General features: G+C 49.3%; 1 protein-coding gene across 13 annotated transcripts in view; it reads left to right on the forward strand.

The window, feature by feature from the left end:
- SDK1 (sidekick cell adhesion molecule 1) overlaps positions 1–18,609 on the forward strand; it is an 840,913-nt gene that overhangs the window by 587,383 nt on the left and 234,921 nt on the right. For all 13 annotated transcript variants that reach the window (XR_014072185.1, XR_014072186.1, XM_081552683.1 and 10 more), the window contains one exon: positions 284–465. Coding sequence is in view for 4 of the 13 variants with exons in the window: in XM_081552683.1 (XP_081408809.1) it covers positions 284–465 (182 nt within the window). In the remaining 9 variants the exon portion in view is untranslated. The remainder of the gene's footprint in view (positions 1–283; positions 466–18,609) is intronic.

Consider the following 18,609-nt stretch of genomic DNA (forward strand, 5'->3'; position numbering starts at 1 on the left):
TTGTGGTCCTGAGTTACTGTACCCCCTGGACGACTGACACTTAAAAAGGGATCATTTTTCCTAAACCCTAACGTGGTTGAAGCGTCAGGTCTGTTAGCCCAGAGCTTATAGTCACTGTGAGATTAGATCAGACCTTCTTAGTGATGGAAGTAGAAGTTGTGTCATCTGGGGCGGACCTCTGGGCTTTATTCTTGTCTGTCTACCCCAACCTCTTCTAACCGCGTGGAGGAACCTTGGGGAAACCCAGTCTCTGGCTCAAGTCATCTCTCCTGGTCTGCCGCAGGTACCGCCTGGCCGGCCTGCCCGGGGAGTACCAGCAGAGGAACATCACCAGCCCCGAGGTCAGCTACTGCCTGGTGACCGAGCTCATCATCTGGACCCAGTACGAGATACAGGTGGCTGCCTACAACGGAGCCGGCCTGGGCGTCTTCAGCGGGGCGGTGACTGAGTACACCCTTCAAGGAGGTGAGCCTGCCCGAGGCGGCACGGTCTTCATTGGGGAGCAGGACATGCAAAGTTCTGTTGGAGCAGTGAGTTGAAATATTTTGAAATATTTCAACTCATTCAATATTTGAAGTATTTATCTCTGTTGAAATAAAAATAGAGTGTTCAGTCCTCTAGGGAGCAATCAGAAGGGGATGAATCACATATTTAATTTAATCTCTCCTTCTATTCGTAAACTATAACAAAACCACAGAAAGGGATTGGATATATTATTCTGTCTGCTTTTTTCTGGCTCCTAAGGACGGAATGTGTCTCTACACATCCTTTAAGTGGTCCACTTATCCTGAAAAGTCCTGTGGAATTGACTTTTTCTGAAAGGAATAACGGTATATTTTGCAGTGAAGGTGGCTGTGGAGTCCTGTGTGAAACGGTGAATGTTTTTGGAAGAAAATGATTATTTAGTGTTTTGTTTGTAGCAACGTAATACAATTATCAGTAATGGGGTTTGCGCCTCGGTGCTCTCCACCCTGACTTTGGGTTTCCTTTTTCAGTTACACAAGCAAACAATTCACTAGATCCGTAAAAACTCCTCCCCACACCCACCCCCCGAAACTGACCAGGCAGAATGCCATAAAGCCAGCAGGTCTTACATTTATGAGCTAAGACCCAACCCCATTATTTCCAGTTAATTCCACTGTTTTCTGGAGGGTCCAGTTCTCGGCCCCAGGAAGGGCTGGACCCTCAGAGACACTCTCCACATCTGCATTTCACTTTTAATGCTCTTTGCAGTAACAAATAGACCCTCTCTTGACACAATGGCGCACCAGAGCGTGGCCCTGGGAAGCAATTTTCCCACCAAATCTAAAACCCTTTTTCGATGAGCAGTTCTCTCCTCTCCTGACTCACAGGTGTGAGTTTATTTGCTTAGGTGTTTTTATTGCTACCAGGCCTTGACCTTTTCCAAGTGATAAGGTTCCTAACTGCCCACTTCTCTCCCCAAATCATGCCTGAGACCTAATGTTCCTTGATATTACATGCTGTCATTATCATCCCGTATTGATCGGCTGTCTGTTGTCATCCCTGAGTCCATAAATCCTCCTCACGAATTAAGTGCCGTCAGCCCTGCCTTCACAGTGATGAGCAGAGAGACTTAACATGCAGGACAACAGGAAGGGCTTGTGTGTCTGCCCGCGCCTCTGGATCACTCACTGGAAAATGAAAATAGCTGAAAACCTGCTCTGTTAACGCTTGCTTTAATTAGTCCATTTAATAGAATAACAATAAATTTGGAAACAGTTAAAATGACAAATACCGCTGCTAACAATCCCCCGGCACTGTTTACAGCGACGGATTCCTCGCGTTGCTGGCGTCCTCTTGTTTTGTGCAGGCAGGGCACAGTCTCCCCCTGACCGAGAAGGGCTGTGGGGTGCTGCGTCTCGCGTCTATCCCGCCGCCCCAGGGGAGGGTCTAGGCTGTGAGCGAGAGGGTCTAGGCTGTGAGCGACGTGATCAAAGCGCTCTGTGAGGAAAAGAGACCTGTTGGCAGGTGTGTGGGCGAGGCCGGAGGGGCCCGAGGGTGGGGCAGCCGCTGCAGACGGCAGAGCGATGGTCCGGCTGTGAGCTGATGAACTCCCCCGATCGCTGACCTGGCTGTGAGGAACCACGGGTGTGTGCGGTGCAGCTTCACACACATTCTCTCTGGGCTGCCCCTCCACCTCATCCAGCCTGCCACAGGAGCTCTCGCTGGGGCGTCCTGTCCCATGGGACCAGCCCAGTCCCCTCCTCAGCTCACTTGCAGTTTCTGGGGTGAAACAGGGCACATTTTGCTCGCGTTGAGCGGGTCTGAGGTTGCTGGGCTAACGCAGGTGGAGCAGCGCTAACACTGGGTCTTCTGAGTCAACAGCGCTGTTTTCTGGGTGCCCTTGGCCCCTCTCAGGTCAGTGGGGCCCCGCAGGGGATTCATCCGGCCTGACTTCTGGGAGCGTGGCTGCCCCTCCAGCACGAGGGGCTCGTGGATTTGGACGCGGCTGGAGGGGGTCGCTGACTCCGCATGGAGCCGTCTCTGGATGCCTCGGCTCGGGTGAGGTTGGGGGTAGTTTGCTTCCTCGCGTGGGTGAGAACCTGACTTCCACTGGCTCTGGGTGCAGAGGTGTTCAGAATCTCTCTCTTCTTAGCTGTCTATGAGCTGATGTCGTGTGCGGTTTTCCCATCTGCATGTCCGCCTGCGTCACTGGGTCACCATTCCTTTGCCCGGGTACTAGGTGGCTGGCAGTGGAGCCTGGAGCTAAGAACCTCAGCAGGTCTCAGGGCCCCCAGGGTGATCATAATCCATGTCTTTGCTCACTTGAGGACGTTTCTGACTTTCTGTGTGTCCTTGATGCAGGCTGTGATCCGGCAACCTCGGTGTGGACTCAGAAAACACACCTCCTCTGGGGAACTTGGCGTCTTTTCCTGGTGTCTTCTGCACCCCCTGACCCGTGTGCTCTGTGCAGTAGTAATGCCCAGGCAGCTGACCCGGAGCACTGGAACTCAGTCAGTTGTTCCATGCTCTGATTCCAGGCCCTGCCCTGCCCCTGCCCTGGACCCTCGGTCACCAGCAGAGCTTCTCAGGCCGTGTCAGCCTCTGATGCTTCCCTTCTTTGTCTGAGGGTCATGCCTGAGCCCTAGGGCTGGTCCCTTGGGCTCCACACCTGGCCAATCAGGATGGACGCACGGCCAGGGGAAGTAGCTGGCCCCTCAGCACAGGGCTCGCTCACGTGGGGCTCACGTGGGGCTCACGTGGGGCTCACTTACACGGGGAACACTCAACAAGGGCGCACACACACACACACACACACACACTCTTTTCTGCCTACACAGCCCCAGAATTGGCCTTGGCCCAGAGTCCATAAAGCCTGACTCGTATTACTTATCAATACTACTTATCTGCCTTCAAGAAACATCTTAGCTCTTCTCTGCCTCTGCTTTTTTTTTTTGCATCTGTAAAGTTCTGACATTTCCACCCGCCCTGACTACTTTAAGGGCAGCTGTGAAGAGAAAAGGAAGCAGTAGGTGAAAAGGCTATTGATGCTGAGCCGTGACACCACATGCATGTTGCTGTCTGTGTTCCTCCGTCCACCCTGACCAGCATCGATTGTGGTATTTGAATGTCTCCATCTTGGTAGTTGTACAAAAAGAAATTTGGGGTCAATTTCTTTGCTATTAGTAAAATCAAGGACACATGTTGAGGAATTGATGTGAGTACCTACTATGTGCTCGGGGTCACACAACGGGCCAGGGCCCTAAGAGTGAAGGGGACACCTGTCTCATTGTCAAGCCTTGGCCTTCAGCCTCGACCAGAAGTGAAGACTAACATTCGTGAAACAAGATCAAAAATGAGAACAGAATCTGGCCTTGTTCTCAGGAAGGCAGTCCCGTTCACCCACACACTCGGCGTCACTAACCTACTTTAGAGGCTCTGCAGCCAGGGCACTCCCAAGAACGTGCCATCACTGTGAAGGCACCCCTGCAAAGGGGCTTTACTGGGACAGCATCAGGGAAGTAAGTGTAGCTGCTTAAATGGTTCAGAATGGAGTCTGGCTGCTAGAAATGGACCCAAAGGAACAGTAACTTAAATGAAGTGGGGATGTGTTTTCATCTGACACCAAAAGAGTGGGCAGTGGGTTCTGTGGAGTCATAGTGGCAGCTTTATGGTCACGAGAGAACCAGGTCCTCCTTTTTTGCTTTGCTGTCTGTAGCACTTGCCTCACGGTTGCAAACTGACTACTGTGATGCCAGCTATCACATCCAGATTCTAGAAGGAGGAAGGCACAGGGTCGGCCTTGTGGCCAAATAGTCAAATATGACCACCTTTGAGGAACTTTCTTAGAAGTCCCATCTGCCACAGACTCATGCTTACAACGCATGGACTGTCTCTGTGCCAGAGAGCCTGGAAAGGGTCCCTCAGCTGGGCACATTTCCGTCCATTATTAAGGAAGGAAGAAGGGAGGGCAAGCAGAGGGCAGCTAGCAGCGTCTGCCCCACTTTGTCCAGCGACTCCTGCTGAGGAGTCACGCGAAGGATGTACAGTTTCTAGGTATAAACTGGAAAGACAGCCCGTCCCATAGCCGCTGCGGGCAGAGCGCCTCCTGGTCCTTCATAACCACCCAGACTGGTGTCACCGGACCCCTCGGCCCCCTCCCGGAGCTCGGCAGCTCTGCTCCGGCAACTGCAGAACCCTCTGTGTGTCCCAGGGCTGCTCGCAGCCATCGCTGAGAAAGCCTGGCCGGCCAAACTGGCCCTTGAAGCTGAAAAGGGAATAATTAAGATGCTGGAGTGTTACAGGAGTAGGGGGGGTGAATTACGCATAAGATTAATTATTCGTCAGCCTAATTTGGGAAATTATTGGAATGTGTGTACTCACGATTCTGGAACCAGTCAGGAGACCGTGGAGGAGCAGGAGCAAAGGGAAGAGCAAAGCTGCGGGAAGAGCCAAGCCGCCATCCAGCCAGCCTCCTTCTCCTCTCCCATTAGCCGTGTGGGCTGGAGCATTCAGGGGAGACGTGGTGTGATTTATCTCGACTTTAATAAGGCTCCTCTTGAGAAGGTGTCGGAATGCCGGGAGAGCTCGAGGGGTGCCCACTGCTGTCAGGGGGGCGTGTGGGTGTCAGACGGTCACCCGCAAAGAGAACATGTGAACAACGCCGCACCGGCCTGGGCGAGGGCACGGGGGCGGGAATGAGGGTGGGAGGGCTGCTGCCCGGAGATGTGCGTCCCCGGCTCCCGGAGCGCGCGGCCTCGGTCTCCAGGGGCTTCCCTCAGTGGGGCTCCTGAAGGAGGATAAGGGAGCCATACCTCTGAGCCCAGCGAGCTGATCCCGGACGTGGTGAGAACCACCACCTCCTGCCACGCCCCAGGCTCTCCTCAGTCCCGTTTATTGTTGAGATGCAGTAAAAGCTTCAGTTATGGCCCGCGTCCTGACAGTGTGTGCGACCCCAGCCACCCTGAGGCTCCCCTGAGAACCCTGCGGTCACGCGACTGCTTCACCGTCTCTCACCGTTAGCTGGACGGTTTTTAACAGAAACTGATTGCGGAGCCAAACACTGCGTCAGCATCGACTTCCAACGACTGATTGCTTCAGATGACTACAGTGCTTTTCCTCCCTCACTGGATGATTAGAAAGTTGCTGAAGCAGACATTGGCAGTAGGAAAGGTGCTCATAATTATACTGGGTGTTTAGTTATGCAGAACTTAGACTCCCTGGCTTTTTCCTCTTGAAACCAAAAGCATATTGATTTCTGGAAGGGCTCAGAAGGAACTTGTGGAATGAACTTAAGTTGTCTTCCATTTCACTTGGGGTGATCACAGTGGGAATTTGACACCCTGGGCCCCCGAGTCCACGCGGGTGGAGCCGTGTGAAGAGGCTCGCTGCTCCGCGTCTATGCTGCTTCTGTGCGTGCTCACTCGCTTCCGTGTCCGACTCTTTGCGACCCCACGGACTGTAGTCAGCCAGGCTCCTCTGTCCATAGGATTCTCCAGGCAAGAATACTGGGGTGGGTTGCCATTTCCTCCTCCAGGGGGTCTTCCTGACCCAGGGATCGAAGCCACATCTCCTGTGTTTCCTGCTTTGCAGGTGGGTTCTTTACCACTGAGCCAGCAAGAAAGCCCATGTGTAGGTGAATCTCTCACATTGGAAACTTCCTTCTGCAGGGAAGAGAAGGTCACGAGGCCTTGCTAACAACATCTATTAAGTGGGATTGACGGGCAAGGTCATGGCGGGTGGGGCATATGAGAAGCTAGGAAGTGAGACCGTTTGTGTTAGAGATTCCCAGGTGTTCAAGTTGTAAAGGGCCAGGGCAGACCAAGTAGGTGTTTGAGGCGTGCTCAGTCACTCACTCGTGTCCGGTTCTTTGTGCCCCCATGGACTCTAAGCCTGCACCAGACTCTTCTATCCACGGAGCTCTCCAGGTAAGAGTACTGGAGTGGGTTGCCATTTCTTCCTCCAGGGATCCTCCTAACCCAGGGATGGAACTCGCATCTCCTGTGTCTCCTGCAGTGGCAGGCAGATTCTTTACCGTTGAGCCATCTGGGAAGCCCCAAGCCAGTGAGGTTAGCAAACTTTATCACTTCCTTAAGTGTGTTAGTCGCTCAGTCATGTCCAACTCGTTTGCGACCCCATGGACTGTAGCCTGCCAGGCTCCTCTGTCCATGGAATTCTCCAGGCAAGAATTCCTTCCTTAAATGGGCCCATTAAGATGCAAATGCTGGTTTTTCTATAAAGGGTTCAAAGACAAATTATACTATAAATCATTCTTGAGCATGCCAAGATTTTAATTTTTTCTGGTTTTATTTCTTTATCATTTTTCTTCTTGTAACAGGTATTTTTGTGCTGTAATGATTTATTCTGGTTTCAGAACATTACCTTCTAATGAAAGAGAACTATTCCATATTTAGAGAGAAATGGGGAAAAACATTTGGTTATCCAGGTTTCTAAAACATTAGTAAAAGCCCCTGAATGTTCACTTGGGCTTCGCACAGTTCTCTAAAGTAAGGGTTATAAATGAGCGATCTGCAAGCTCCATTCCTATCTCCTCTTGGGAAATTCTCAATGTAGCATAAATGACATTGCACAAAAAGATTTGTTTTTCCGTCCTTATGACTTTTCAGACCTCAGGTTGCGCCCACAGACAGGCTAATGTTAGATTCTCCCAGCATCCCCTGAAACACCCAGTAGGAACTGAACAAAGTGATGCGGGGTGTTCCTTTAGGTATGGGCCTAACTTGGTCTTTGAGATCTTTCAGGAAAGGGTAGGAATCGAATTCTTCAGGGGGAGCCACTGTACACCAGTTTTCACTGTCCTGTGTACTGTCCACTTACATTCTTGCCTTCTGCGGCCATCCCCCAGCCGCTGTGTGAGAGAGGCCCCGCGGTCCCTGTTTTACAGAGAAAAAGATAGAAGTTCAGAGGGGTAATCAGCTTTCCAAAGGTCACACAGGTTGAAAATGCTGGGAAGTGCTCAAATTTATGCTTTTCCTTCTCATTCTGCATATAAACATAGGCAAAAATTGCTTCCAGATTTTCAGTGCTCAAGTGGGTTGGCAATAGCTTGTGGATATTTTTTACTGGAATGAAAAATAGGCACAATAAGTCTATTTTACATGGAAACCCAGGACAGACACACACACTCACACACACAACTGAAACAAAAGGTTCACAGAACAATACTTACCCTGACAGTGTATGATGGTTTTTAATATTTTCTGCTCTATTCCATTCTGTCTCATTCTTTCCTTCTTTAACAAATGCAGGCTGTGATCACTAAGCTGAGTTTCTGGTCTGCAGACCAGTAGTGGCCTGCAGTTTGAAAAATCACTGAATTCAAGCACTACAGGGTGTTGGCTCAGCTGGCCATGAACCCCTTTCAAAACAGGCATCAACTGGCCTGTAGTTCACATCAGGGTCAAGGTTGAAGCCGAGTGCCCAAGGGAGATACTACAATGAAAGGCCCAACAGGGGTGGGTCTGAGTGGGGACGGAGCAGAGGCAGCCTGGGCACAAAGCCGAGATGCGGGGCCTGGAGGCAGGTGGAGTCCAACACCCGTATCTGTGCAGATGACCTTGTGGGAGAGAAGACTTGCCCTTCAGCTGCTGCTGAAAGACACAGGGAGCAATCAAACCCATCTTAAATGACTGTGCCTGCGTGCTAAGTCAATTCAGTCCTGCCCGACTCTTTGAGACCCCATGTAGCCCACCAGTCTCCTCTGTCCATGGGATTCTCCAGGCAAGAATACTGGAAATCTCCTCCAGGGGATCTTCTCGACCCAGGGATCGAACTCAAGTCTTTTACGTCTCCTGCATTGGCAGGCGGATTCTTCACCACTAGCGCCACCTGGGGAGCCCCAATACTGTGACCAGCACACTATTTTGTGAGGTTCAGACTGGTCTTCCCTACAAGCCTGTGAAAATTTTGAAGGAAAGGGCTGCATCTGATGGATCTTATTTGGGGGCTGCACCCCCAAACCCAAGCATGGTGCCTGACACGTCAATAAATGAAGCGTAAATAGATGTCTGATTATGGCGGACGCCTGCTGTTTCTATTTCAGTTCCCACCAGTGGGCCAGTGCGCGTCCGTGTTCAGCACAATGCCCAGCCTTCTCTCCCGCGGTCTTCTCCTTGTCTTAGAAGAAGAACCCAGTGGCTGCTGGCCTTGCGCCTCTCCAGCCTGCAAGCTGGTCCCGAAGGCTTTCCCCTCAGTGCCTGGTGCATAAAGAATTGAGGAAAATGAGTTTGGAAAGGGATACACAAAACTTTTTCAGTGTTCAGGTATTTTCTTATGCAGGACACTTAAAAAAGGATTCTTGAGATTCTTTATGCAAGATCTGTTATCCCCACAAAGTGTCAGGACTGTTTAATGCAGGGAGGACATTCAAGTGCATCAAAACCACGACAACTGTCACAGCGCAGGAACTCAGCCATAGCCTTCAACCACCTGGAATTACTGACACCACCCAGCACGCTGTCCACACAGCAGAGTTGTGGCCCGCGGTTCCTCCACGCCGTGAGCTGCTTCTCCCCTCCTTGAGAGGCGGGTAGTGGTGTAGGGTCACCTGGGGAGGGAGACGCCCGTGAATGCTGCATAGACCCTTAAGTCACCGATACTTGAGATCATACATGTTCAGGATGAGGAGAATCGGGGTGCGTGGCTGTGGTGGAGTTGTAAGGAATCGGGCGTCCTTCCGTGGTGTGGCCACTGCTGGGACCAGCCATCCCACCAACAGCTCCATCCCCAGCAAACAGAGGGTGAGCAGAAGTGAAGAGATGTTCTTCTAGGCGAGGGAGGCCCTGAGTGTTCACATGCCAGGCTGCTCACAACCAGGAAAACGGACCTCGCCTTGAGGGCGGTGAGAGAGGAGCCGCCATCGTGCGGGACGCCGGGGTTTCCCAGTTTGAAACCGATCAGGTCGCTGTGGTGTCTCAGGTAGACACACACGAGCATGTTCGCACACAGAACTGTTGTTGAGCGACGCGCTGTCCTCTCATCTGCTAAATTCAGCTGACTTGACAGCATTGTCCATGGGCCGATAGCGTCTTTAGGTTGGGTTCTGCCAACTGATACGGGGTGAGAAGAAGGAGGCAGACGTCAGTCACTTTCCTCTGCGGAGGCCTGGACGCTCACACGCACCTGCCCCATGAGACCTTGTGAATCTCCCTGCGGGCATTTCACGGTGTCACTTCATTAATTTTGTTTGACATGTGAATCTCCCAAACATCAGGTAGCTCCATGGCCAGTGCACGCTTTTTCTGATTAACTGTTATTTTAAACCGATTTCCGCTGTTTACATAGATTGCGGAGAAGATGGATTGTAATGATAGTCTAGAATTTACTCGGGAGTCCTGCAGATCAGCTTTGCATAATCTGCATGATGTTGTTGGAGTACTTGAATGAAATAGCAAACATGAGCCCAGCCGGTGTCTCTCTTTCCAGCTGCAGAGACTGGCTCAGGAGAAGTGCTGACCCGACAGAGTCTCCAATTCTGTGGGCTGTGAAAAGCAGTAGACATTCCTGGAAGAAAAGGTGGAAAACAGTCACTAGGAGTCACCTTGGGTCACTCAGAACAGGTCACCTTCTACCAACCTCATTTCCTTCTAGGGGAGGGTTGCCGAGTTGATGGTCCAAATGCTACGTTCATTCTGTGGCTTGATTTCCACTCATTGCTTCATTTACTTATCAGTTCTCTCAATCAGCACCCTTGTGGCTGAGATGGAGAGGGACCTGCCTGTATCACCAAAAGTGATAAAGTCATTAGGTGGACTCTAAGGACTCAGCTTTGCCCAGAGAGTGTCGTTCAGTTGAAGGACCACCAGCGTGAAAGTGACTCCAGTTGCAGAACCCGTCACCCTTCGGGGCTTTTCTTGCTCAGCACTTCTGTCAGGGACTCGGAGCGGGTGGAGACGGCATGCCCGTCAAACCTGCAGGTGTCACAGCTGAGAGAGCCATTCAGATGTTCTGTCCCCGAATCAGAAATAAAAATAAACTGCAGTGTTAGATTGATGGCTGAAATCAGGCTGAAACATAAAAGCCAGACGCTGCTTTTCCAGACACACGACCAGCCACGTGACAGAGGAGGAGGGATGGGATGTGCCAATTGATGCCATAAAGAGAGTTGGGAGGTGAGTTGAGCACAGATCCAGGGAGAGCTGGGACCAGTCTTGTCAATGACACATTTCTGAATCAGGGCAGATCCAGTGCCATGGAATCCTGTTTGGGCTGAATGCCGCTGGACCCTGGAGGCCAGGTCCAGGTGCCTCGCCGTGAGAGCTGGTGAGGACTCGGGGGCTCCGCAGAGAGGGGGCCCAGCACGGGCCACTCTGTCCGTCCCGTCATGCAGGAAACAGGAGAAACAGTGTTTACTTGGCCCCTGGGAGCCAGGCCCAGCTGGATAGTTTTGTGGTTTTCAGGTGGTCCGATGGCTCTGTGGGCACGGAGACAGGCATGGGCAGGCAGCAGTTGTGAAAGGAAAGGCAGGTCCCTTTACAGCGTTGGGCTGGGGCACATGGGGACTGTGAAGAAGGACGGGGTCCAGGAAGGCCTACTGGCCGCCGAGCGGCCGCCTGTCGGGAGGGGTGAGCAGGCTCCTGCGAGGACAAGCTGGTGAACCCCAGGACTGCAGGGGGCTGGAACTATACCTACAGGAAAAGGAGGTACAGAGACAGAAATTAGGCTTCTCCTTGACTCCGAAGCCATGTAAATATATTTCATCTATTGTGTGCATGCATGCTCAGCCATGTCCAACTCTTTTGCAGCCCCACGGACGTAGCCCACCAGGCTTCTTGGTTCATGGGATTTCCCAGACAAGACGACTGGAGTGGGGTGCCGTGTCCTACTCCAGAGGATCCTCCCAACCCAAGGATCAAACCCACATCACCTGCATTGGCTGGTGGATTCTTTACCACTGTGCCACCTGGGAAGCCCTCATCTATTCATAAAACTAAGTTATTTTAAAGCATTTATAACAGAAATTCTAAAAAGCTGAAGGCAATATGAGACAAATGAACACAGTGGTATGTTGAGTTGGTGAACTTAGCCAAATGGAAAGTAATTATTTCAAGTAACTTTGAAACATGATGATTTGACTGCCCATCCCTAGCACAGAACCAAAATCAAAACCTGGAGGATAAAGGATCTACAGCTTTCAGCGGCCATAGAAATGGAAGTGCCAGGTTCACTGTTTTTAAGGCACGATTGTGTGAGTCCTGTGGATGAAGCAAGTAAGTACTATATGGCTGTCACTGGGAACTGAGATTTTTGGCAAAGTCGAAACCCTAAATTGGAATTGGAAGTATGATGATTTTATCCTCAAAGGAAGAAAGAATTTCTTGTAAAAAGGCCTGGAAATGAGAACCAACCTAGTAGCCCAGAGTTGCCCAGTAACCCCCAAATAAACAGCTTTCTTGGCTACATGGGAGATTCCAGGTCAGAAGCAGGCAGTATATAATATAATGTAATGTAATATGTAATTCCAGAAAGTGAAGAAGCTTATCAAGCCCCAGTGAGAGCTTATCAAGCCCCAGTGAGAGCTTGTCAAGAAGACCCCTGAGCCACCTTGAAGAGGCTCCCACTCATTAAAGATGGGAAAATCAATAATAATAACTACAACGAATTGAAGTGTTCCAAATACATTTCAGTCCGTGGATTCGTGACAGTGTGTATTTTCAGAGCCACATTGATCAACTTTGGCGAATGCTAGGGGAACTTTTACATGCTGAATTTGTATAAAACTTTCCAATCAAAATCTCAAAATTTTGAGTGAGAAACTTGACCTTAATGGGTGAACATAACTTATTCAATATGTGGTTTTATTCTTGAGAAGCTGCCATTCAGATACCATTAAAACTTCTAATGATAACCTCTTCAAGCATTCGACGGTAACCATTAACAAGAAAGCATTTGCATAAGTAGGTGGTCGTGAGTGCCTGAAGATTATTTGTCACTTTTTCCCCAGTGAAGAGAGACTTCTGTCTTACTGTTAACCAGAATGGAGATAATTCGCCCTCTTTAAATTATACTTTAAGGGGGCAGTATTTCCCTAGGTTAACAGTTCTTTCTTTCATTTTGACATTACAAACACGTAATGTCAATCAGTTTTTGTGATAATGTGACTGGATTTGGAATCTGATCAAATATTTCTCACAGCAAGTATTTTAAAATAATGGGCACTTGTGTATATCTACACAGATACTGCTGCCCATCTAAATAATTTTTCTTTAAAGTTCAAACACTGATTCCTTTAGAATTATAAAACTGATTGTATGTCTCTCGTACACGTTAGTATAGATGGTCTGGGGAGTCCTCTGTGGAGTCCAGTCAGGTGCTAAAGAGTGTCAGTTAATGGCCATTTTTGGTGCCAATAGCTTTTCCTTCAACAGACCTTGGAGAAGGCAATGGCACCCCACTCCAGTACTCTTTCCTGGAAAATCCCATGGACGGAGGAGCCTGGTGGGCTGCAGTCCATGGGGTCACTAAGAGTGGACACGACTGAGCGACTTCACTTTCCCTTTTCACTTTCGTGCACTGGAGAAGGAAATGGCAACCCACTCCAGTGTTCTTGCCTGGGGAATCCCAGGGACGGGGAAGCCTGGTGGGCTGCTGTCTATGGAGTCACACAGAGTCGGACACGACTGAAGCAACTTAGCAGCAGCAGCAGTAGCAACAGACCTTCAAAGTGAGACCCATTCACTAAAAACATTAACAACAATGATAATAATAACATTTTGTTCACAAACTCTTACAAAAACTCTTGGACAGCTGGTAGACTTCAGTTTGAAATTAAAATAGGAAAGTTTGTTTTATGAATAATACTGTTGGAAGATAAATGGATGGCATGTCAGATGCTGCTGCTGCTGCTAAGTCGCTTCAGTCATGTCCGCTATGCGACCCCATAGACGGCAGCCCACCAGGCTCCCCCGTCCCTGGGATTCTCCAGGCAAGAACACTGGAGTGGGTTGCCGTTTCCTTCTCCCATGTCAGATGACACAGTGACAAACGCAGTCCAGATCATTAAATCAAGATCACTTCCATCTCAGGTAGATGAGCACCGATGCACAGCAGCAGCTTTAATCCCTCAGAAGAATTCTTTTGTCAACGTGGTATTCTGACCCCATTTCTTTCACAAAGTGAAAAACAGGTGGGACTGTAGAGTCTTGGATTTTGTTAGTTTCACCATCTGATAAGGAAGGTTACAACAAACCTAGACAGTGTGCTAAAAAGCAAAGACATCACTTTGCCGACAAAGTCTGTCTAGTCAAGACTCTGGTCTTTCCAGTAGTCATGTACAGATGTGACAGCTGGACGCTAAAGAAGGCAGAGCACTGAGGGACTGATGCTTTCCGACTGTGGGGCTGGAGAAGACTCGTGAGAGTCCCTCGGAAAGCAAGGAGATCAAACCAGTCGATCTTAAAGGAGATCAACCCCGAATACTCTTTGGAAGGACCAATGCTGAAGCTAAAGCTCCAGTACTTTGGCCACCTGCTGCAAAGAGCTGACTCAATGGAAAGACCGTGATGCTGAGAAAGGTTGAGTCAGAAGAAGAGGGCAACAGAGGATAAGGTGGTTGGATGGCATCACCGACTCAATGGACAGGCATTTGGGCAAACTCGGGGAGATGGTGAGGGACAGGGAAGCCTGGCATGCTGCAGTGTGTGGGGTCACAAAGAGTCAGACGCGACTTGGCGACTGAGCAGCAGCAACACGTGTTTAAATATAAAGAAGAATAAAGCGGACTGTATGGATGTAGTAACTTCAGAAATCAACTTTTCAAAAAGTGGCACCCCACTCCCGTATTCTTGCCCGGGAAATGCCATGGACGGAGCAGCCTGGCGGGCTGCAGCCCGTGGGTTCACAAAGAGCTGGATGTGACTAAGCACACACACTTCAGCTTCAACAACGCATGTAATGAACACGTATAGTTTTCAAATATAATTTCAACAGTTGTGTGTTTTTGAGTGGCTGTAAAGAGTGGTTTACTACAATGAAAAGCTGACGGCATCTCCCGGCCCAGTGGAACCCCAATGGTGGCGCCCTGACTGGACCACTGTACCCCAGTCCGCCCTCTACTGGCCACCCCGAGAAATCCATGCTCAGGAACTGCAAAGGGCCTTTATGTTATCAACAGCTTGCAAACGTTTCCCGAAGGAAGAGGACTTCCGTATCTAAAGCCACCCTTGCGGTTCTCCATTCACATAACCTGGCTGTTAGGTGCCCCAGAGAGCTGGGGCTCCTTGTTCTTGACTGTGAAAACTGAGACAGTGTCCAGGGAATCTAGGTTGTGTGTCCTCACTGGGGTCTAGGGGGAATTATCTGGTGAAAATGGATTTTTTTTTAGCAGTGAAAATCACAGAAAAGCATAACCCCTGTCACTTCACCAGGCCTCTTCACGGCCTGCAGTTCTGCAGTTCGAGGCTTGGAAAGAAAGGCACTTCAGGTGCTAATTATCTGGGGAGAGAATGCCTCTGGTGGCAGCAGGGGGCCACAGCCTCCCAGGAGGGTCCTCTGCAGCACGCAGACTGAGCCCAGCTCTGGATGCCTGGGCCTGCACCGTCCTGCGAGCAGCGGCTCCTCGGGAGCTGAGCCCTGCCTTTCCCGGAAGGCTGGGGTTACGTAACCCTTCTCCGTAATTAAGACCTTTCCACCATAGCAACTTCTTTATTTGAAGCTCTGTCAAGAAGGATTTATGGGCTGTAGGTCTTTTTCTCACTTGAGGGGATTTTTAATCCCATTGTCCACAAATCTGTGAGTCACTTCTGATGACAGTAATTAGGAGAAAGAGATGCTGAAGGATCTGAGAGCAGAAGAGAGCTGAGGAGAATTGTGAGCTTTGACGTGAGGAGAAGGGAGCTTGCCTTCTTAAGTGGGTCAGCCAGGCCGGGACGCCTGGTATCTGGGTCCCAGGGTGGGGAAGGCGGGGAGGCCCTGACCTGATGGTGAGAGGGCCTCTCAGCGTGGCTGTTGCGTGACGTAAAGCAAAGTGAAGAACAGCAGGAAGTATTGCTCATTTAGTTTATGCAAAATGCTGTTTTCTTAAAGTGTCCGATCGGTGTGGTCTCACCTTAGAGAATATAACAACATTTGACTGGAAAGTTTTGTGCAACTTCAGAGTCAGTAATTGGAAAGGAAATCCCAGAACTAAGCCTGCCCAGAGTGAGGACATGGGCTCTCGGAGAAGTCACAGCCCTTTGCAGCTCTTTCCCAACTGCTGTTCATATTCTTTCGTCCCTTTTCCCCTCTTCCCTCCTTTTTTCCCCTCCCACCCCCTTCCCTCCTCTCTTTCACGGGGGAGATTGTCCCGGTGACCCACTGCCTTCCAGGCAGCTTGCAGGCAGCACCGTTGTACCATATCTCGTGGTTTTACGGGCTGGGAATGGGATCCAGAGGGGCAGTACGTTGAGCTGTCTGCTGAGGGTCAGGAGAGGGGAGATGGGTTCCCTTGAGTGTGGGTGACTTGACCGGAAGGCCATCAAGCCGGGCACCCTGGGGCTGCCCCCCAGGCACCACACCCAGCCGCTCCAGCGCGGTGGCCACAGGGTCAGCGGACTCCTTTCTCCTCTCAGGACTCCCAGAAAGGACAGTTCTAGAGATAGGCGTGGAAGCTGCTAGTTTATTAAGGCCTGGGTCCTATTCTCTTGGTCAGAACACTCCCAGAGTCTGCATTCAAGTGCCTCAGACACCACCTCTACATGAGAAAAGGCATCAAGGATCCGCAGCCTTTTCAAAGTCAGACTGACTGAGGTGTAACTTACTTGCCTTGAGAGTGGAGCTCTGCCCCTACCCCCAGCCCTTGGCACGGGTTCCTCTCCTCTAGCTTTCCCTTTTACAGGAGTCATAAAAATGCGAGAACCCAGCATGCCATGGAGCCGGTTGAGTCTGGCCCACCCTCGTGTCTGGCACTAAGGCCGTCCACGTAGCTGGCAAGAATGAGCGTCTCCTCCCACTTCACTATGAGCAGCGGTCCATCCCCTGGACAGGCCAGTTTGGTTTTCCTCTCCAGCAACTGAAGGGCTTTGGAGATGTTTCCAGTTTGCTGTTGTTGTTGTTCAGTCACTCAGTTGTGTCCCGCTCTTTGCGACTGCATGGATTGCAGCATGCCAGTCTCCTCTGTCCTTCACTATCTCCCGGAGTTTGCTCAAACTCATGTCCATCGAGTCGGTGATGCCACCCAGCCATCTCATCCTCTGTCGTCCACTTCTCCTGCCCTCAGCCTTTCCCAGCATCAGGGTCTTTTCCAGTGAGTCAGCTCTTGGCATCATGTGGCCAAAGTATTGGAGCTTCAGCTTCAGCATCAGTCCCTCTGATGAATATTCAGAGTTGATTTTCTTTATTGACTGGTTTGATCTCCTTGCTGTTCAAGGGACTCTCAAGAGTTTTCTATTTCTTTCATCAGTTTTCAGCATACAGATCTTGCCTATAGTTTGTTAAATTTATATATACTTCATGTTTTAACTGCCATATAACTGATACTGAATTCTTAATTTCAGTTTCCAGTTCTCCATTTCTTATGTTTCAAAATATAATTCGCCTCTGTATTTTGATCTTGTCTCCTGTGATCTTGCTAATCTTGGTTCTAAGTAAACTCGGGGATTTTCGACATGGACAGTCATACTGTCAGTGAATAGAGGGGTTTGGGGGGCTTTGTTTTCCTGTTCTATCTGGATGCCCTTCGTTTCTTTTTCCTGCATTACTGCACCAGCTTGGCCTTCCAGAGGAGGAATGGTAAGAAAGACACCTTTGCTTTGTTCCTCATCTTAGGGGAAGGCATTCAGTCTTTCATCTTAAATAAAATGTGAGTTGTAGGTGTTTTACAGATGCCTGTTAGCAAGTTTGGGCTTCCTAGGTGGCGTTAGTGGTAAAGAACCCGGCTGCCAATGCAGGAGACATTAAGAGATGCAGGTTCGATCCCTGGGTTAGGAAGATCCTCTGGAGGAAGGCATGGTGACCCACCCAGTATTCTTGCCTGGAGAATCCCACAAACAGAGGAGTCTGGCGGGCTACAGTCCATGGGGTCGCAAAGAGTCGGACGCGACTGAAGTGACTTCGCTGCAGCACGTGTGCTTAGCAAGTTTAGTACGTTCCTTCTAGTTCCTACTTTGAGAGTTGTTTTGTTTTCTTTTCTTTTCTTTTTCCTTTAATCTGATAGCTCATCGGTAAAGAATCCTGCAATGCGGGAGACCCCAGTTCATTTCCTGGGTCGGGAAGATCCACTGGAGAAGGGATAGGCTACCCACTCCAGTATTCTTGGGCTTCCCTTATGGCTGAGCTGGTAAAGAATCCACCTGCAATGCGGGAGACCTGGGTTTGATAGCTGGGTTGGGAAGATGCCCTGGAGAAGGGAAAGACTACTCACTCCAGTGTTCTCACCTGGAGAATTCCATGGAGTCCATGGGGTCGCAAAGAGTTGGACACAACTGAGTGACTTTCACTTTCATTTTTCCTTTCATCACTATTGGAGGTTCAATTTTGTCAAACGCTTTTTCTAAATCGATTAAGATGATCATGTTTTCTAAATTCTATTTATAACAGCAAATTACCCTGATGAATATTCAAATGTTGAACCAGCCTTGTGTTTGTAAGATAAACCCTACTTGAATTAGGATAAATTGTGATTTTTACATATTGCTTAATTTGATTTTTCTAATATTTTATTAAGGATTCTTGCACCCGTGTTCTCAGGCCGGCAGTTTACTTTTCTTTTTTTTTCCAGCATCTTTTTCTGATTTTGGTATCAGCTTAATGCTTTAGAATGTCTTTTATTTCCTTCTTCAAATGCTTGGTAAAATTAACCATTGAACCTTATGTGCTTAGAGTTTTCTTTTTTGGAAGTGTTTAATTTTGTATTCAAATATTTGATAGCTGTTTGACTACTCAGGTCATCTATTTCTTCTTGAGTAGATTGAAAGTGTGTTTCTTTAAAGACATTTGTTCATTTCATCTAAGTTGTTGAATTAATGAGCATAAAGATACTCAAAATGTCCTTTTATTCTTTTAGCATCAGTAGAGTTTATAGAGGTGTCTCCTGTTATCGGGGATGTTGGTAATTTGCAATTTCTATTTATTTTTTATCAGTCTGGCAAGAAGTTTGTTGATTTTTAAAATAACAGCTTTTGGATTCATTGTTTTTTTTTCTATTATTGTTTA

The sequence above is a fragment of the Giraffa tippelskirchi genome, chromosome 13 (genome assembly GCF_054371585.1).
Source record: "Giraffa tippelskirchi isolate mGirTip1 chromosome 13, T2T-mGirTip1v1.2.pri, whole genome shotgun sequence".
Taxonomy (NCBI): domain Eukaryota; kingdom Metazoa; phylum Chordata; class Mammalia; order Artiodactyla; family Giraffidae; genus Giraffa; species Giraffa tippelskirchi.